The sequence below is a fragment of the Gouania willdenowi genome, chromosome 6, assembly GCF_900634775.1.
Source record: "Gouania willdenowi chromosome 6, fGouWil2.1, whole genome shotgun sequence".
Lineage (NCBI taxonomy): Eukaryota > Metazoa > Chordata > Actinopteri > Blenniiformes > Gobiesocidae > Gouania > Gouania willdenowi.
In genome coordinates this window covers 42,367,615-42,388,833 of record NC_041049.1, presented here as the reverse complement: position 1 = coordinate 42,388,833, position 21,219 = coordinate 42,367,615, and the positions used below count along the sequence as shown (strand labels likewise).

Here is a 21,219-nt window from a genome sequence, read left to right as displayed (position 1 = left end):
ATTTTTGCTCTTCTTTTGGGTGTTTTTAGAGTTGCATTGTATATTTTTGATGATATTTTGTTTCTTTTGATTTGTTTTCTGTATAATTATTTGTCATTTTGTGCGTTTAGTTACTTTTGTGTGTTATACTTACTTTTGTTTGTTTTTAGAGCAGTATATTTTTGTTGTCGTTTTGTGTCTTTTGATTCTTTCCTCTATATTGTTTTCATTTGGTATTTTTAATTATTTTTTGTGTTTTTGGAGTTGTATATTTTCATGTCTTTTGATTCTTTTGTGTCAATTTCTTTTCATTTTGTGTCTTTTTAGAATGATTTTGTGTATTTTTGCTGTTCTTTTGTGTGTTTTTGGAGCCTTGTCGTATATTTTCGTTAATATTTGTCATTGTATTTGTTATTATAGTTTTCAAAGTCATTTTGTGGGCCCCAGTTGCCCATTATGTGTGTACTATAATACAGAGAATATTATGTGCTTGTGGACATAACCTCACTTTCCTTATGCAGTTAAATGAACACTAGAGGACAGCATTGCTCATGGGTTGTTGTTTTTTTTTTCAATCTACTTCTGAATGTAAACTTTGACACAATGACCTTGTGACTTTCTGCAGAGTCTCATACCAGGACTGTGAAGCTCACTTTAACACTTTAACACTCTTTGTTCAGGGGTTATTTTTTGCTTTAGAAAGGGCGTTGTTTAGGTGGATTCCATTCAGAATACAGACTAAAGTGTCTCCCTTTGACCCAGTAATTCATCCCAGCTCCACACACACACACACACACACACACACACATACACACACACACACACACACACACACACACACTCAGGGATCATAAAAAACTTACATGCAGCTACTTTCACACGACATGTCCAGCTCTAACAGCTTCCAGCTGGCTTGGAAAGGCTTCTATGGGAACTCTGTGAACACTTACAGTAACGTGGGATCAATTAGTGAATGAACTGAGAACCAGAACCAGAGCTGGAACACATTATTATTATTATTATTATTATTATTATTATTTATTATTTAGTGCTCACAAAGATATATGTTTTCAAACATATTTGGTTATAATCCGTCCTACTTTATTTGCTTTAGGTCTACTAGTACTAATACCAGTAAACTGAAAACAGTTTACTAGTATTAGTAGTGAGATTTACTAGTATACTAGTAGTACTAGTAAATAGGGATGTCTCATTACAACTTTTTCACTTTCGATATGATACCAACATCGCAGCCTTGCGTTTTGGCTGATACAGATATAATGCGATATCAGCATAAATCATACAGACTTTTATTACTTATTTTGTAGTGTGGAATGTTAGAAAATGCTTGATTATAAAAAAAAGACCCATTTATTATAAACCAATGGATTACATATAATTACCTTTTTAGAATAAAAATATTCTATGATTGAATAAAATAAATTAAAAAATAAAATAGAAGATTTTGAAAAACTAAATGAAAAAATCTGTGATTTTAGATGCTGTCCAATAAAATCCGATATTCATTTTCTGGCTGATATCGGACCGATATCCGATATCAATATCGGATCGGGACACCCCTACTAGTAAACAAAAACATTTGTTTTACTAGCAAAAGTTTTTGGCGCACTAGTGCACAATTAAGACTTTACTGGTGAAGCAAAATCATCCAGTCGTAGACAATTTTGTGTTACTACTAGTAATACTAGTAGACCTAACATATGTTCATAAACACCCAAAGCTTTACTAGTAAAGTCTACTCATGCACTACCAAAATATTCACTAATAGAACTAGTAGACCGAAGGGAAATGAAATAGGAGGGATTAGAACCAAATCTAGCTCCCTGATTGGTTCTAGTATTTTTTGAAAACCAATGGCAAGCCTGAATTAGCTTTTTTCCCGCCCCTTGTTAGCATATAACACTAACTTGAACTAGTGACACATTTGCTTCACTAGGAGTCTGTGCGCGCACTAATAAACTAAAGTTGAGTACATGTACTTGTGATACAAGTAGTGTTTAACTATGGCTGATCTCACATTTATGCACAGTTTCCCAAACAAATCATTAGTAGAAATTTAAAAATCTGTAGCCAACTCTTTGAGAGAGTAGTGTGTGTGTGTTTTTGTGTAACTGTGGGTCATCCACTGATGATTTATCGTTCACACACCGTGTCGGGCTAAGGGCCTACAGTACTTTAATGTTTGCACTCTTGTATCTTACTCACGAGTCCAAAGGAAATCCTCTCTGAGGGTGGGAGTGGAAGGAAACGTCTGGATGTGATGACAAGCGGGAGAGTGTGTGAAAAGCTGCAGGAAGTAGAGAATACACACAGGGACCGATTCTTTGACCTTTTACAACCTGGAAGGATTCGATCTGACTCAAACGAGTGACTAAACAAAGACAAATGTGGAGGAAAAACAAGACCAGACACGAGGCGTTATCTTGAGAACATTCATCAATAATTTATTTTCTTACTCTCAAGAACCGCCGCGGCTTCTCATCATCGACACAGTTCTGAAAAAATTTAAAGGTATTATACAAATTCTGAATAGAAAAAAAAGAATAAATTAATCGTGGAATTCAGTCTTTTCCTTAAATCCCGATTTTTTTTTTTTTTCTTTCTCTACAACACTTTTATTGTTATGTTACAGAAGTTGAACAGAACTGATATAAGTAAGTGTGTTACATGCGCTATCATCTGTTAGCGGCCTGTTGAGCTTGGAATCTTTTAACAACAAGGAAATAAAGGTCTAGATCCTACAAGACAAAGCAGTAACTGGTCATTTTGTAGCACCTTGAAGGTTTGTTACGATGTCAGAACGTAAGGAAAAACAAAAACAACACAGCTTCATAGAAAATGGACAATGTTAAGACCATGAATGTGAATGTTCACCCCCCCCCCCCCCCCCCCCATACAAACCGCAAGTGATTGATAAAATTGTCACTTTCTCCGACCGTCTTATAAAAAGAATCCTATATATGTGTATGTATGGAGCACAGGAAAGAGTTTGTGTTCGGATCGATTGAAGGAAAGTTTTCACAATTCGTCACAATGGGCTGAGTTAGAATCTTTTCTTTTTTCTTTACAACAAGGTCAAACGGTCTTATTTTATTTTGAAAGGAGTAACACCGTGGGAGAAAATGTGCTAAAGTTGGCATTCGGAGGCAGACTTTTGAGGACTTTAGTTTCCTGTAGGTTGTATGTTGTCGTACATAAATAAGGGTTTAACACACAACATTAACACATTCTTACCACATAGTTTACAATTATGGCTGATTTATTTTCTTTCATGGGTTAAAACTGGATAAATGTGACCCAGTGTGGATGAGGCAGCCATGCAGGGGCTCAAATAGTGAAATAGGGGGAAAAAATACAACAATTGAAGGAATTGTTCAGCAAAACTGATCTTTGTTAAAGAAAGAGAAGAGGAAACGGTAACAAACTTCCTTCCTTTGTGTAAAAACCTTGTGTGCTTTTTTAACCAATGTTTCATTATTGATTGTAATGATTGAGAAAAAGCTTTTCTTAATTCTAGCTTTAGCATTGATAGCATGGTTTTGAATTGTTTTCATCTAAAATTGATAATTGTCTATTTAAGCAGGGTTGGGGTCAATTCCATTATTCAATTACAATGAGGTAATTGAATTACTATTGCAACAACACATCATCAACACGGTAAAACTAACCTGTCTCACGATGTCATTTCACAAATGGCCCACACACTTCAGTCTAAAATAATTCTGAAATCTTTGAAAATTGTTTTGTAATTATTCATTTGGCACACTAGTTTTTTTTTTTAGTTTGATCGGATGAATACTTTTTGAGATATGAACAATTTAGTGATGGGGGGGTATGTGTCAATTTATGTGGGTCCTTATGTTTCTTCCATTTTCAACTTCCAATATCTCAGGAACTACCCTACATAGGAAGCTGAGAATACTATAAACTATAATTACTATAAACTACTGATTTTTTTTTAAACTTTATGTTACTAATAAAAAGTAATGAACAACAAAGCTGTATTACTATACCATATTTTAGTTTTCTATGTGGTGTAGTTTCTGAGATATTGGAAGCTGAAAATGGATAAAAAATAAGGACTCACAAAAATCAACACATACCCCCCTCACTAACGTGTCCATATCTCAAAAAGTGTTTGTCAAATGTACAGTGAGCCTATTGAATAATCACGGAACATTTGGTAAAAATTTCAAAATTTTTTGTGACCGAAGTGCGTTCAAATCAAATGACATGGAAAGTCAATTACTAAAGTTCAAATTCAATTATTCATAATTACTCAGCCTGAAATAAATAATCCCATAAAACGTGACCTTCCTCCGGTGTTAGCTTTCTGTTAGCATTTCTTTTGCTAACGGTTTGGTTTTGAAAAAAATATAATTTATCATCCAAATAGTTTTTCATCTCTTGATTACTTTGTTAGGCTTCCTTATCAATGGAAATATTGGTATTAATGTTTTTGGTGTGGGCGGTAATTAAAATGCAATTGACAAAAAAAAAAAAAAAAAAAAAAATGCAATTGACAATTGTTTTTTTGAATTCCCATGCCAATTATAATTACGAAGTCAAATTATCTGAACTTAATCACAATTCAATTCTCAATTAGGTGATTGCAATTAGAATTGAGCCCAACTCTGCTATTTAGCAATACAAATTAAAATGTTGTGATCATTTACTCTGACATGGGGACGCACTAACTGTAAAGTTAGCTTTATTAAGACACTATATTGTGCTTTCAGAAACATTTTATTTTGAAATAAATTGACAGGTCTTCTGGCTCTCTTTTGATTCGCTGCTGGTTCACAAATGGCTTTGGATGGAGCGGCTTTAAAGGGCTATTCAGCCAGGAAATAAACATCGCTGCAGTAAAAACGTGGAAAGCACCGACAATCAGGAAGTGGTCAGGTGAACGTGTCAAACTGCTGAGTCATCAAAACGGTGACCGAGTGATGGGGAAACACAGAAACACGCGGCAAAGTGAGGACTGAAGGTTCGTCACATTTCACTGTAGGAAAGTTAATCCAGGAATGAGAGAAGATGAAGTAGAGTTCATAGTTTACAGTGACATTTTCATGTTTACTGTTTGACATTTGAGCAACTTTATTTTTGAATATTGTTTTTATTGTGTTATTTATTTATCACTGATTATTATTAATCAGTGGCTTTTCACTCCTTGTGTTACTGATTAAATATTAGTGATGCACCGAAAATTCTGCCAAAATTTTATGTATGAGCTGAGATTTGTGCCACTAGAAATTGAATTTGAATAGTTGGTATTTAATTTGAAAGTAACAACTTGAAATTGAGTTTTTCCTGTTGAAAAAAATTCATCTTAATACATTTAAAAAAATGCAATATATTTCTGCTTCTCAAATTCAGATTCACTGCCCGGAGACACACTTCCGGTCCGCGAGGTTGAGCAATCAATCACTGATTCATGGAACTCCTGTTTACCTATGTAGCACTGAAAAAACTTCAGACAATTTCAAGTTGTTACTTTCAAATGCAATACCAACTATTCAAATTCAGTTTCTAGTGACACCATGCTCAGCCCATAAAAAATGTGCATTTTCGGTTTTCAGCCTCTCGAAAGCAGAGGTTGAGACGGAGCAGCAAGTGTGATATAAGTTTCTGTGTCCACATTGTAGTTACGTGTAGCCCTCCGTCAACAGTTTAGTCCGTCAGCGCACGTTTCACAGATCCTCTGCACTTCCTCTTCCACTTGGTCCGTGTTATAAAGATCATTACTTGGGATTAAAGCAGCGCGCACAATTAATCACACCACAATGAAAGCAGAGAACATATTTAACTTCACTCTCTTTCAGCAGCTCAGTCACTTATAGGCCTGTACAATAAGAGATATTGTATGAGTGAGGTCAAGTTTTTAATTCTATTTTATATTGTGCATTGTTGGAATGTCAGTGTTAAATAAATATTATCACATTTTTAATTGATTTATTCTTAAAAGCATTAATATTATTTCATACAATTGCAATGTTTTAATTTTAGTGAGTTTAGTACATATTTATACCCATAAATGCAATAGTACTTTTTGATCTTCGTTTTCTCATTTACAATTTTTTATTTCGGCCAAATATTTTCATAATTCCAGCGAGTTCATTTTGTCTTCTTTTTTGAAATTTACTTTAAAATTTACTTTGATCTCCTTGACATGTTTTGACTGCCAACTGTCAGTCTTCCTCAGCATCTACTCATCGCTTTCATGTGACCTTATGAGTTCTTTTTGAGACGTTTGTCTGAATCCCTAGTAAAGTTCCTCATCTTAATGTAGTAGCGTTCTGCGTCTTTGTCTTAATTCATATTTTAGGTTTTTGTCTGTATGTTTTTGGATTCATTTGGTGTTTATTTTTCTTTCATTGTGTGTAATTCTGTTGTAATGTGGTATATTGTTCTCTGATCATGTGTTTTTATGTTAATGTTTTGTGTCTTTGAAGTCATTTTGTGTTTTTTTGTCGTAATTTGGAAAATGTTTCTTTGATAATGCGTGTTTATGTTGTTGTTTTGTGTGTCTTTGAAGTTTCAGTTTTCTATCTTGGTTTTCTCATTTTCGGTTTCGGCCAAGAATGATCATTTCGGTGCATCCCTAGTAAAGATCCTTATTTTAATGTCGTAGTGTTCTGCGTTTTTGTCTTGAATCAAATTTGGGGTATTATGAACTTGTGTTCATGTACAGTATATATGATATCCTGTGTGTATCAACGTTCTTGTTTCATATATTGGCAGATACTTCAGGATGTAACAGTGTCTCTCCACGTGCACGGTGGTAGGAAGGTGCAGCGTTAGCCCTTTCACACTCACCCAATGCTCAGTGTGATTCTCTCTCTGACACTCGACATGTCGGTGCCATGTGCTATTGTTGCTTTGAAGTGTGGAAACCCAACGGCTGTCTTTGGCTGTGAATTTACCGTCCCATTGTTTTTTTCTCTAACGATCCATGGTGATAATAAAATGAAAGACCGGTTCATTTGGCATAAGAAACAATAATTGTAACACTGGTGGCTCACATCCAGCAGGTGTCCTGTGCTCTCTCTCTGCACATCGCTGGTTTCCTCGTGCCCAGTCTCTCTCTCTCTCTGGTGTGAGGAAAGGAGATGTGTCTGTGCTGCTGTGGGCTAACAGTTCTCAGAGTGAACCTGTGAAATATATCCTCATCTGAGCCCCAGCGACAGGGCGGGAACAAATGAACGGCGAGGCTCATGTTCAGGCTGGTCGGGTTGGGGTGGGGGGTGGTTGTTGGAAGGATGAGGTCGTTGGTTGTTAATGGGTTGGAGTGTTCTCAGACCAGCGTTCCAGGTTTTGCCTTGTCTTTCCTGTACCAATGCATGTCTGCCTGCTCTGAACACAGCGGACTGCTGAGGAAGCAGCTGTCACTGAAAGACCTGCACGAGAAGAACCAGACTACAATCAGACAAGAACCAGACCACAATCAGACTGTGTGATCCCAGAACCACATTATCAACATCCATCCAATCTGATCACCAGTAAAGGAAAGAACAAAGGTTGTTTTTGTGTATTTTTGTAGTCATTTGTTCTGATTTTGGATTCATTTGTATAAATGTGTATATTTTCTTGTCATTTTCTGTATTTTTGTTGTAATTTAGTATATTTTTCTCTGACTATCAGTGAACATGTTGTTGTATTGTGTTTCTTTGAAGTCATTTTGTGTATTTTTGTCTTAATTTGTGTGAATTTTTGTGTTTTTGTTTGTATATTTTTCAGTTATTTATTCATAGTAGTCTTGTGTGTTGCTGTAATATTTTGTGCATATTTTTTGTCATTTTGTGCACTTTTGTTTTAATAGTTTTTTGTGTGAATTTACTATTTTTGTGAATTTTTCGAGTCATTTTGTGTATTTTTGTTGTAATTTGGTATATTTTTTTCCTGATTATGCGTGTTTATGTTGTTGTACTGTGTGTCTTTGAAGTCATATTTTTCAGTTATTTATTTGTAGTCATTGTGTGTTTATAGATATTTTTGTGTATGTTTGTTGATCATTTTGTGTACTTTTGTTTTCCTTGTTTTTTGTGTGTATTTACTATTTTTGTGTAATTGTTGTGCATTTTTTTTGCAGTGCATTTCTGTACTTTTGGAGTCATTTTGTGTGTTTCCTTTGTGGGGCCACACAAAATGTAGACTGGGGGCCACATGCTGCCAGTTTCCCAAGAAAATATGGAGCTCTGAGGTTGGTTTAACAATGTTTTTTAGTTGTAAATCCTGACAGGAGAGAGCCACAGTGAAGCATCACAGGCAGAACAACACAGAGAACATGCAAAGATCTGATAGAACCAGAGAAGAGGGACGTAACATAGACACATTTACCTTCACAGAAACAGGAAATGAACCCTCGTTCGTTATCAGGGACTAAACCACATCACAACTACAGAATCTAACCTAAATTAAATAACCTTTAATTATAGCCACACTTCTAAGCTACTTTATATAATGTACTATTGATGGGTTTTCCCATAATGGTACGTGTGGAGGCCGCGACCAGAGACGGTACCTCTATGCATCAGAGCTTGGCTGAGGGGGACACACGTCCTCAGTAGGAGAGCTGTCTGCTGTGCCTCTAAACCAGGAGAGAGAGCACACACACACACACATACACAAACACACACACACACATATACACAAAAACACACCCACACACACACGCACGCACGCACGCACGCACACACACACACACACACACACACACACACACACACACACACACACACACGCACGCACGCACACACACACACACACACACACGCACACACACACACACAAAAGGGGAGTGTTAGTGTAGACAGGAAGAAGGACGACGACAAAAAGACTAACATTCAAGTCACACAAAGCTTTTCAGCATTAAACAGGAACTAAACCCCAAATACGCTTTTTTTTCCTGCTGGTATGGTCGTGTTTTTTTTTTTAATTTTGTATTATTGATTCTTGTCCTACTCTTCACATTTTGATATGAATACTTAATATTTCAATTCAATAAGGTATTTCGTTGTAAAAATGTAAGAGTGACTGCCCTCTATGGGTTGAAACCAGGCTATTACAATAAAACTTTGTTATTGGCTGAGAATAATCACTGTTGGCACCGCCCCTTCTATAAAAATTGTAAATAGCGAGCTGTAGTAAGTATTGAGTAGCTAGTTAGCATAGCATAGATAATTCTATCAAGATTTTATAGTATAGAGCCACGCCCATAATAATATTTTCATTTTCAATTTGAATTTCCAGCTGAAACCTCAGGGTTTAGTTACTCTTTAAAATAAAATGTTATTATGTGTGAACACATGTGTGAACTTTGTTAATTTGACAGCAAATTTACGCCAATTTTATCGATTAAATGAAAATAAGTTTTAGTCTAAATATCTAGTGGTTTTTATCAACTAATAATTAATTATGTCTCACTCCCTAACTCCATTCAAGACCCTTTAAGTCTTCATCTAGTTTTAGTCAGGCGAAGAAGTAAAGTTAACAAAAACTACGAGAAAATATTAGTGGAAGGTAATTAACGCTGAAGAGGAACAAGAAGAAGAAGACGTAAAAAGGTGTTTAAAGCAGAGTGAAAAATTAAAGACAGAAAAAGAAAGAGTGAAAACGGAGTTAATAAAGTTGTGAAACTGAAATGACAAAAATGGTGTAACGCCAAACGCACGCCATCGAAGCGTTAATCTTGCAGACGGACTGTTCTTACCCGCTCTGCCAGTTGAGGATGTGCTGTGGGCTACAGGGGGGCGTGGGCGTGGCTGCGTGTTCGCTGGACGGCGTCATACTTCTCTGACTGTGAGGGGACGCAGCTGAATGCAAAGATCTCAGTTAGTCACATGACACAAACAAACCACAGTGAGACAATAGTAGAGAAAAATGAATTAACTCTGTACAAATCAGTCCAACCAACTAATTTCAATCAAGTTTTAGTCTTCCTCTGACAAAAATCTAAATCATTATAATGTGTTGAGAAAAGGGCCCCAATCACTGAGCCGTGGACTGTTACCAGGCGTTTAGTATGAGGCTCTACCGACAGATTTAAAGCTGCTGGAGAATATATATTTTACCATATTTTTAAGTGTTTGCCTTATAGATCAATAAATCCAAGATCGTGTGCGTAAAAAAAACAGATGTAAAAGGTCAAAATTGTAGCTTGAAAGTTTGTTTTAATCTCCACTGTAAACACTCACTTATTGACATTATCGGAAAAGGATGATACATTGCATTGTGGGATGTGTAGTCCCCTAGGCGGATGCCCCAAAAACTCTGACAAAGTGACTTTTTAACACATTTCTGGGGTTTTCACTGAAAGTTGCATAAAAACAATGGAGTCCACGGCTCCTTGGGGCTTTCTCGTGTGTCTATGTGGGGGGCTGTGGCTGTCTCTCGGCCTGGGATCTCGGTGGCGACTGGGGGGCTGCTCAGTCATGGGTGGGTGGCCTGGGGCTCCTTGGCCCATACTCTTTCTGCTGGCCTGGCTGCATCTTCGGGCCCGGGGCGGAGCTTGAGTTTGCAGTAGCGGTTCTTGCACATACACTGGTCTACTATGTACTGGCGTGCCTTGGGCTGTGGGATAAAACCCGTACTGGGCTTAACCTTTGACATGATCCCAAATAAATGTTTTAGGTAAACATCACCGCACATGTGGACTTCCTCATTGGCTGTCAATCAATGCTCACTGAGGGCTGTGATTGGAGGAAACCCTCTCTTTCCTCTCAGCTTTTATAGGAAAGGCGGGGCCAACAGTGAAACTTGATGAAAGAATTCGTTTCAGCCAATAGCAAAATTCACTTGTAATAGCTGGCGTTCAACCCCTAGTGGCCAGTATACTGGACATTTTACAGCTAAATACGCAAAATGAAAATACTTTTACTAAAATGTGAATAGTGAGACTAGGATCAATCAACAGCACTACTTAATACCCAAATATATATGTACGTATATAGCAGAAAAAAGTGGGTTTGGGGTGTAGTTACTTTTTAAGTATAATGTTAAGAAATGTCTGGGTTTCCTTTTCTGTCCACACGTACAACGTAATGTTTTCTCAGAGAAGTGGTCATGTGACCAGGTATGTCACAATTATGTAAAAAGTGTTTCCATTGCGTTTTGCGATTTATTTCAATATGGAAACGTCATGTTTCCATTACCAATTTTTACTGAACTATTTAGATTTTGCACATTTCCAAGGGTAATGTTAATGAGAGAGAGTTTACAGAGGAGATCAAAACAAAGCTGCAATTTTAATCTCTTTTTTTCAAGCAAACTATTCCATTTTTTGATTTATTGATCGATGAGACCTGCTCTTTTGTTTCCATCCATCCATCCATATTCTGACCCAATTGTTCCTTTATGTCTGCTGGTGGCTGTTTCCAGCTCTCTATTTACATCGTCCTGCCAAAGATCTGGGTGTGAGATGATGGAAATCACCGCAGATCATAAAACATTTGATCAGATAAAAGCTGAGGACTCACAGGACTAATAAAGGACAAACTACCTGGTGAGCCCTTGGCAAGTGTCCCGACTCGACTCCCTCGCCCCCCGTGTCCCAGCGTGCCCTGCAGCGAACCCGTCTCCGAGGACGTGGACCCTGAATGTGAGTGGCTCCTCTCCTTCAGGCTCCCTGAGGACCTCTGGTACCAACACCGCAGCTCCTCCGACACCGCTGCCCTTCCTCCTCCTCCGCTCCCGTCTCGCCCCAACGACGGAGTCCGTACGATTTGAGAGCGTGACGGCGTTAGCCTGCCACTCCCCTCCCCCCCCTCCTCACCTCCCCAGGCCTCTTTGTACAGTCCCCCGGCTGTGTAGGAGGAGGAGGTCTTGAACTGGGCCTTGACGCTGTAGTGGCCCTCCTGGTCGCTCTCCAGGCTGCGGACCACCACGGGGTTGGGGCTGCCTTCCACGTATAAAGGGTACTCTTTGATGCGGTACTGGGAGGAGGGCTGGCTTTGGCTGTGGAGGTAAACTCCGTGGTGTTCACCTCCGATCCCACCCCCACTCGAGCCTCCAACAGAACCGTTCTTAGCGGCGAGGTTGGGCATAGAGCCAGAGTTAGAAGAACCTAAATGACCTGCAGACCTGGAGAGAAAACAAAGAAAGATGATTTAGTAAATGCTCACGTTTACTAGCAGGGCTGGGGTCAATTATAATTGTAATAGTGTAATTCGTCATTAATTCCAATTATGATGTAATTATAATTATAGTTGTAATTGGAAAAATATGTTGCTGTAATTGAATTGTAACTGAGTTCAGATAATTAGTGAGGTCAGAGGAGGCATCCTCACTAGGTTAAGGCTTAGCTAATGCTAGGTTAATGGTGTTGCTTGGCTAATGCTAAGTTAGTGCTAATGCTAAGTTAGCGCTAATGCTAGGTTAGTGCTAATGCTGTGTTAATGCCAATGCTAGCTAATGTTAAGATAATGTTAATACTAGCTAACTTATGCTAATGCTAGCTAATGCTAACTAACATTAATGCTAAGCTAATGCAGTATGACGGGTTAGCACCTGCATCCTCACTTGCATTTTCTTCAGGAAGTGCAAATCTACTAGTTGACTTTGTAATTGTAACTGACATAGAAATTCTCTAAAAACCATAATTTACAATTTTATTTAACGCAAAACTGTGAAATCATGTTACAGTTTTATGTCTTACACATATGTAGTTAAAAATTATTAAAATATGTTTTAATAATCAAGTATACCTGTCAGTTCTCTTGAGAATCACAAATTACATGATATAAAAACATAATTTAGGACCAGTTATGATAAGAGATGCTAACAGATAGCTAACGCAAGAAAAAAGTTACATTTTATGGGCTCATTAATTGTGATTAACTCTAGTAATTATAATTGACTTTCAGGGGGAAAATAATAATTGTAATTATAATTGTAACTGGGAAAAATGCCAGTCACCGTAATTGTAATTGAACATGAATAATGGAAGACAGAAATGTAATTGACCCCCACCCTGTTCATCACCCTTTCCTCCTCATACCTGTGCCTCTGCCTCTGCCTCTGCCTGGCTTTGGAGGGCGAGTCCTCCCCCAGGGTGGAGTAGTTGGGGTTGCTGCCAGGCGCCCCCACAGACGGGTAGTAATGCTCCGAGCTGCTCTGACTGGTACAGGAGGAGCAGTCGTCCAGGGGATCCGATCCGTTGGAGCGTCCCGGACCCAGGAAGAAGTCGGGGCTGCCCAGAGCGTGCGGGTGTGCGTCCGGATCCGACGATGTCAGCAGTTTGCCCTGAGACTCCAGGCTGGAGCTGCGGTTCCTAAAGTGCTGAGCGATGCTGTGCAGACGTGACGGACTGATGTCCACGGACCTGTGGAAGTAAACGCAGAGAGCAGGGAAGTCAGAGGGGAGTAATATATAAATATACTGCATATATAGTATATACATAAATAATATAAGACCATTTTTTATATCCCAGCCCTCAATTTTCTGTTAATTCCCATGGAAAGGTCAAATATATATATATATATATATATATATATATATATATATATATATATATATATATATAATTTTTGAATTTCCTGGAATTTTGCAATCCTGCTTGGAATGTTCTTTTTTGTAATGTTTAATTGTAATATTTTAAATCAAGGCTAATATTCATGTTTGGATATAATACAGTTATTTAAAATTACTGCCAATTCCCAGTTAATTCCAATGAATTATTCCCATTACAAGTTTATGCTTTTGACTATTCCATAATTCGGGAACTTAAGTTCCCGTGGAATTTTACCGAGAGTTTTCCGACCCTTTTGCAACCCTAACCACAACAAAACAGATGAATTACTCTAAAAAGGTCAAACTACAATACAATAAAATACTTTCTTGATAACTTTAGATAACAGATCATTTTCAAACAAAGCCACGTCAATGAAATTTAAAGTGGTTTCCAAACCTGGTGGAATGTACGTAGTGTGTAGTCCGTGTTCTCAGGTCTGGCGTGGATGGCATGCTGGACTGGGAGTTCCAGTGAGGGAGGCTCCTGATTGGACTGCTCTGCAGGGAGTTACTCACTCCTGCGTCTGCACTGCCGGAGCTCGGAAAACGTGCGTGACTGGAAAAAGTAAAAAGTAAGGTCAGCTTCCTTTTTAACCAGACAGAGAGAGAATACTAACTGTTAATGAGCTTTTAACACAGAGATCTTCTTACCTTGAGTGAGAAGAACGTTTTTTAACTTTCTCATAGGGCTCATCGAGTGAAGACTCGCTCCACATCTTGGGTTTGATGGGAGACTTATCGTAGTCTGTGCGTGTGAAGTGCATGTGTCTCAGTCCGTCCAGGGACTGGGGAGGGGGAGGCCGACTGTGGGACGGGGGTCGGGGAGGGAGACCTTTGTGTGGAGACACTACCGGAGAATAGGTGGGGGTACCAGTGACCTGAGGGTCGTCTGAAACAACAAGGTGGAATGAAGTCGTATAAAGACAACACAAACTTAAATATCAAATTCAACTATGAAACCAGTTGTTCACCATTAGGATGGACTCACCGTCATCCAGAACCAATGCATCAGATAAGGAACTGTCTTCAGAACCAATGTTGGCTTCTGTTGGGCAAAACAGTGTTTTGTTAAAAGACTCCTCGTTTTTATTAGCAATAATATACAAAACAGAAACTATGACAATTTTTAGAAAATAATAGAATTCAAATATAACTGAATTAATTTAGTGGTGTAACGATTCGCTGTGGCCGATTCAATTCATGGATGATATTGGTTTATTTAGGTTTATTGATCAAAACAATTCAGTAACTTTTCAACCAAAATAATAAAATACCCAGTGTGACTGTGAAATAAATCCCTGCATACCGAACAGAACAGGTGAGCTTTCATAGATTCCTGCTGTTTCTTGTAAAGGAAATGTCTATAATCTGGTTCCCAAACTTTTTCTGTCCTCTTTGAAGAATGTAAAACTGTCAGGGCCCTCCCATCGCAACAAAATTATACATTTTTAACTATTATTCTTCAAATTTCATAAAATTATCAATTTCATATTTTAGAACAGTAATAAAGCTCTTTGTAATAAAGTGCAATGAAATAAACATTTCATATTTTGCCCCCATTACTACCCCCTCCCCCCAACGCCCCCCAGTTTGGGAACCACTGGTCTATAAATTAATGATGGACATAAACAGTAAACAAAAATCAATGTCAAATGTATTCACATTTTATTTGAATAAAGTACAAACAACATTTTTGTTAACTTTTCTGCTCTCAATGTCAATACATAATACATTTTCAATTAAAACACATTCATTTTTTTGTGTATTTTGTCATTATCTTGTTATGGTTTGATTGTATATATTTTTCTCTAATTTTGTATTGTATATGTATTTCTGTTGTTTTGTGTTTTGTTGAAGTTTGATATTATTGTCGGTTATTTATTTATACTTGTGTTTATGGAGTAATTTTGTGTGTTGCTTTTTTGTTGTCGTTTTGGTTCTTTTTGTACTCATTTTTGTTTTTTGTGGAAGTTTAATTTACTGTAATTGTGTTATTTATTTGTACTTGTCTTGTGTTTATGGAGTAATTTTGTGTATATTTGTTTTCCTTTTATGTATTTTCCTGTACTTTTGTATGGTCATTTAGTGTATTTTTTTTTCTTCGTTTTGTATATTTTCTCATCATTTCTTGGGTTTTTGGACTTGTTTTGTGTATTCTTTGTTGTAATTTTGTATATTTTTCTCTCATTTTGTGTGTTTTTGTTGAAGTTTGATATTAATGCCAGTTATTTATCTGTACTTGTCTTGTGTGTGTATTGGGTCATTTGTGTATATTGGTGCCGAGCACAGATCGATGTCGTTGGATCATAGGAATATAAATCGATTTATAGATCTAATGGATGAATCGTTACGCCCTCATTAATAACGTATTGTTACCTTCAATAATGAGCGATGCTCTCTGCGTCGGCTTCTTTCCAGAGCGGACTCGATGCTCGTTGATGGAGTTTTCAATCTCCTGGAGCTTCTTCAGTGCGTTCAGATAAGACGTCTTCCTTTGCTTCTTCAGCTTCTTGCTGCTAACGTGAGGATCGCTGGCGAGACGGCGCGCTGCCTCAGTAATCTGAGACTGGATGGCGAACTCCCGCTCCAGGCGCTCTAGCTCCTCCTCCTGCCACACACACACACACGCACACGCACACGCACACGCACACGCACACACACACACACACACACACAGGTACGAGAGTAAAACCGTGAGCACAGAGGAACTCACGATGCTCAGCGACACCATTCTGTGATCAAACCAAAACCAGCCAGTCAGTCTGCCATGAATCCAACTTGGTTAAAGAAACAAAGGGAGTGGTGCCAGGGAAAACACGCTGCGCAAATTATATATCTCTGCTGAAGCTGTGGAAGTTCTCACCGGATATTTTCTATTGAGACCCTCTGTCGCCCAATAAAAACAGCCCTTCATTAATCTATCCTATCTGACTGTTGAGAGCTCTCCTGGGACTTGTAGAGCAATGCGAACATGTTTTGCCAAATGACAAGTTTATTTGGATTGTAAGTATCAACAGTAAAGAAGAATGTACGTCAGCATACTGCAATTTTTAACTCATTTCTAATGTTGTGCTTAGAACACAAATATCTGAGACCAAGTCAAGACCGGGACCTTGAAGATCTATTTGTAAAAACTATGAAAAGGTTGAACAGTTAATGTGTTATCATTCTCTCTTTAATTTTAGTTTTCTTTTAAATACATTTGGCAAGACAAAAACAAGGAGTCAAAACACAAAGAAATCTCAAATCTCGACCAATTTGTTTAACCAAATTCTTGCAGAAAATACATGATTGCATTTATTTAAAAGCCACTGATAAGTCCTCCAGAATTATTTTAAATATCTGAAAATCAGGTGCATGAAGCATAAAGTAAGAGTTCAGAGAAGTTTCTGACTCAGGGTTTGCAGGTATCTGACACATAAGAGACTGGAAAAGATTTCCAATCAGTGAGCTTGATTAGCAGTGTTTGGCCAAGAGTTCTAGGCTCTGGTCCAAGCGAGTCTCCAGACCCCTAAACTGGATGCTGTCAAATAAACAGATACCATTATCAAGCCATTACTAAACCCAGGGCTCAACACTCTCTGAGACCAAGACTTGCCCAAGACCAGAATGCACCAAGACCAAGGCAAGACTAAATCCATCAAATAAAAGTTAATAGAATAATTGAATAGTTAAAGAGAATTATCTCTGTGATTTTACTTTTCATACATTTGACAGAAAAAAACAAAATATCTGCAACTTGCATTGATATGTCCAGAATGATTTTAAATATCTGGAAATCATTTTTTTTTGTCAGGTGAATGAGGTCTAAAGTAGAAATAAGACGGAGTGATGTCCCAGTATTTGTGGGTTTCTGACACATAAGACACTGGAATAGATTTCCAATCAGTGAGCTAACACTAACGCTAAAAGTTTGAAGTCAAATTACAACATGAATTAATCAGGAACAGTTCACAGTGTTTCCTTATGATCATAGTAATGAAGTTGAAGAATAGCAGATCAGTGCTGGTCTTCACTGGTTTTGATGAAAAACCCCAGGCTGGCCAGTCCGAGACAAGACCAAGACCTTCAAAATGTGGTCTTGGGTACTGCAAGACTATAAATGGTTTGTCTTTCTCTTAGACGGCAAATATATTTAATTTACAAGTCAAACACACTTTCAAATACATTTTTAAAGTGAAAGTTTGAAATTAATTTTGTCCGGCCAGTCTGAGACCTTCAAGATGTGGTGTTGATACTCAGACTGGTCTTGAGTTCTACATCACAGATCACTGTTGAATAGCTTGGCACAAACTTCTATCCATCCATTGTTTTTCTGACCTGCTTGCTCCATTTTTTAGGGGCGCGGGGGTCTGCTGGTGCCTATCTCCAGCTTTCATTGGGCCAGTCCATCACAGGGCAACACACAGATACAAACACTTACATTCACTCCTATGGGCAATTCTTAGGGACACCAATCAACCTAACATTCATGTTTTTGGATTGTGGGAGGAAGCTGGAGTACCCGGAGGAAACCCACGTAGCATTAGGAGAACACTAAGCCACGGTTTAGAGATTAATTTTGAATTTACCGCTGTCAGGCTTGTGATTGTACATCATGTGAGTGTACATGAGTACATTTGCCTCAAGAGCACATCTGTCAAATTGAAGGCCTGGGGGCCTAATAGGGGGCCCACAGGATGAGGTTGAAAGTATTAATTCAGTTGTAGATATCTCAGCCCTTCCAAATACATAAATTCAATGAATATCCACTATATTTGCCAGGGCTCACAGTTTTCCCACAATTCTACCACATGATGGCAGTCATTTTCAATTGCAAATTGTTGAAAAAGAAAACTTTATCTTTTCCAAAATCCTGCATTTTTTTTTTAAATGATTCCACACATTTTTCCCAAGTTGAATAAAACATGCTGATAAACTCAAGGAAATTTAAAGATTAGATATTGGCTGTACCTTCCATTACTTTACATATTATTTATAAGGTAGAATAATGCTGAAATTGCTAATTTTTCCACCTAAAACTGGTCCTTATTTGGCTCTTGAACTAAAATATGTTTGACATCCCTGCTCTAGAGAAACAAAGCCTTCATGTTGGATGAGCTCAGATTGAGGTTTCACACTGTGTCTGTATGAGTTCATTGTTCACGGTACTGTTTCGTACAGCTCACGGGGGAAGTTCAGAAATATTATAATTATTATTATAAATCATGATACAACCACACAGCTAGACTATATTTACAAGTTCAGCTTCACTGGGAAATCTAACTATGGCCCAAAAATCAAGCTGGACAAGGACACACGAGTGCTTTCAATATCAAGTCACATAAGGTTGTTATTGTCCACATGTATCTGTGTTCTTTGTTTTATTTTTAGGTTTCTTAGGGGGTGAAAAAGGCCTTTACCTCGCCTTTAGGTAGAATTTTCTGCTCATCCAGTTTAAAGGCGGTCCCGATCTTCCTCCTCACAGTCGGAGGCTCCTCTCCAGGATCCAAAGGATATTCCTTCGGCAGTTTTCCCGTCAGCTCCTATAAAACATGAAAAGACAAATAAATAAATAAGACTAAATTGATCTTTATGGTGTTTCAGTTTGGTAGATTTCTCCTACCGCCTCTCTGATGCAGATGCTCTTGAGTTCTTCTAGTCTCTGTTTAAGTGTTTCCTCCAGGGCTTCCTGCCTGGCCCTCAGTGCTGCCAACATGTCCTTCTTGGCGGTCTGGGAGCTGTCGGATTCCTGAGAGCCTGTTGAGAGCATCCGACACACGGGATTAGGACGGTCCTTTGAATCCAGTCTGTGTGGAGGCAGCCTGTGACGTGTGTGCACCTGCTTGTGTTTTAGGATGTTTACTTGGAAGTGAATGGAAGCTGAACATGTTTGTGTAATGGTGTGAGAATTTGGAGGAAGAGGCCAGTTCAGGACAAAGTCGGTGACGTAAATCTCTGGTGGCAGCCTCGTATGCAACAGGCTTGTTTGGAAACAATGTACATTTCATCCTGTTTTCACTCTTTGCCCCCGTGTGGGGGTTCATCTTGGACTTTTCATGCCCAAGTTATCGCACAAAGGAATGAAAATGTAACACAAATACAAGGACGCCACATATCTAAAGTATGCCGCAAGAGTGCAAACTTCAAAGTGGACCAAAGAATTGAAAAAAAAATGGTTAAAATGTTTTGGTTGCCGAGTAAGAATGACCTTCAGTGGAACAAAGAACAAAGATTCACACAGAACCATGCAGAGTACAATAGATATGATACAACAGACACAGGCACCTGACAGCCTGGGGGACACAAGTCTAAATTTAGGGTACAAATTTTGACAAATCTTCAAATCTAAAAAAAAACAAACTAATAACTGATAACTAATAATTTTAGAATGATAATAAAGCTTGTTGTTAATAAAGTGCAAATAAATGTTTTTCTATTTTTCATGATTAAAGCTCAGCAGCCTTAAGCTGCTGAACCCCCCCCCCACCCCCTCTTGCACAGCCCCCATGAAGTCACACACTCCCCTGGGGGGCATGCCCCCCAGTTTGGAAACCACTGCTATAAGGAAAGGATGTTAAACTAGTTTTATTTCACATGAGCTGGAGTTGCCTTATTCTTCCTTCTTCTTCTTTCTTATCCTTATTCCAGTGTTAATACAAGGTTTTTTCACCTGCTACAAAATATCTTCTACTTGTAATTCTTATTCCTAAGATTCTGGCTGTTTGCTGTTTAAGAAGAATAAAGCGTAGCAGGGCTAGCATTAGCTAACTTAGCCTTACTACTTGTGTTTCTTGGCAGCGTGTCCCTTCCTTGCATAGAATATTTTTTATATGTTGAGCTGCTTTTTTAAAGGGCATTCTACTCTGGCTGTTGAACAAACCTTCCTGTTACACTCAATATACGTATTCAACCATTGTTCCAAAGGCCAGGCTAATGTTGCACACCTGCTAAAAATAACTGAGGCCTCCGGAGGATGAGTGTGCATGTCAAAGATAGAGGCAGCGGTTCTGTGTGTGTGCACTGAAAGACTCTACAGTATATGTGAATGTGAGAACAATCAGAGACTCTGCTTCAGCAGCAGCTGTTTCTGTCTCTCTCTCTCCAGCTGTCAACGAGCCTCTTCATTCCCACCAACCAGAACAAATCCACCGCACCAATCAATCTTTCTGCTCCCGTGTCTGACTCTATCACATTAAAACGCTCCCACTGACCTGAGGAGAGTAAACTGCCACTGCTGCCACTGATGATCTTTCCTTTGCTCCCCATGTTGGCCAGTTTAGACGTCTTCAGAGTTCCTGTTTCTGTGAGGTCGATGGCAATTTCGCTTAAACTCCTCGCTGCGTGGATCTTGGACTGGACCAACAAAACATTGTTTGTTAGACATTTTGACACCAAACCCGTGCTTTTCCTAAAGATAGCCAGATATGGCAACCTGTTTTAGCATAACTGTGATATCACCATTATTAGACTCTACTAGTGCTCAATTTACTAGTGTGTGAGTAGAATTTACTAGCAAATTCTAGCTTGCCATTGGCTTTTGAAAGTAACACCAATCATGGAGCTGGATTTGGTTCTAATCCCTCCTACTTCATTGGTAGACCACTATTGGTAGACCGTTTGTCTTTACTAGTAGTAGTAAACTAAAAACTGTTTACTAGTACTACTAGTGAGATATTTTAAGTGTACGAGTAGTACTAGTAAACAAAAAACAGTTTTACTAGTAAAAGT

General features: G+C 38.3%; 1 protein-coding gene across 11 annotated transcripts in view; it reads right to left on the bottom strand.

The window, feature by feature from the left end:
* Positions 1–6,417: 6,417 nt before the first annotated feature.
* The window catches only part of frmd4a (FERM domain containing 4A), a 187,244-nt gene continuing 172,442 nt past the window's right edge, over positions 6,418–21,219 (bottom strand). For 10 of the 11 annotated variants that reach the window (XM_028451678.1, XM_028451677.1, XM_028451676.1 and 7 more), the window contains 11 exons: positions 20,703–20,844; positions 19,115–19,248; positions 18,912–19,034; positions 15,886–16,117; positions 14,498–14,554; positions 14,161–14,398; positions 13,907–14,065; positions 12,998–13,321; positions 11,501–12,081; positions 9,713–9,815; positions 6,418–7,400 (listed from right to left, as the gene is read on the bottom strand). In XM_028451678.1, coding sequence (XP_028307479.1) covers positions 7,298–7,400; positions 9,713–9,815; positions 11,501–12,081; positions 12,998–13,321; positions 13,907–14,065; positions 14,161–14,398; positions 14,498–14,554; positions 15,886–16,117; positions 18,912–19,034; positions 19,115–19,248; positions 20,703–20,844 — 2,196 coding nt within the window. In that variant the 3' untranslated portion in view covers positions 6,418–7,297. Of the gene's footprint in view, positions 7,401–8,524; positions 8,591–9,712; positions 9,816–11,500; positions 12,082–12,997; positions 13,322–13,906; positions 14,066–14,160; positions 14,399–14,497; positions 14,555–15,885; positions 16,118–18,911; positions 19,035–19,114; positions 19,249–20,702; positions 20,845–21,219 lie in introns of all 11 variants that reach the window. The other variant, XM_028451675.1, reaches the window with a different exon arrangement.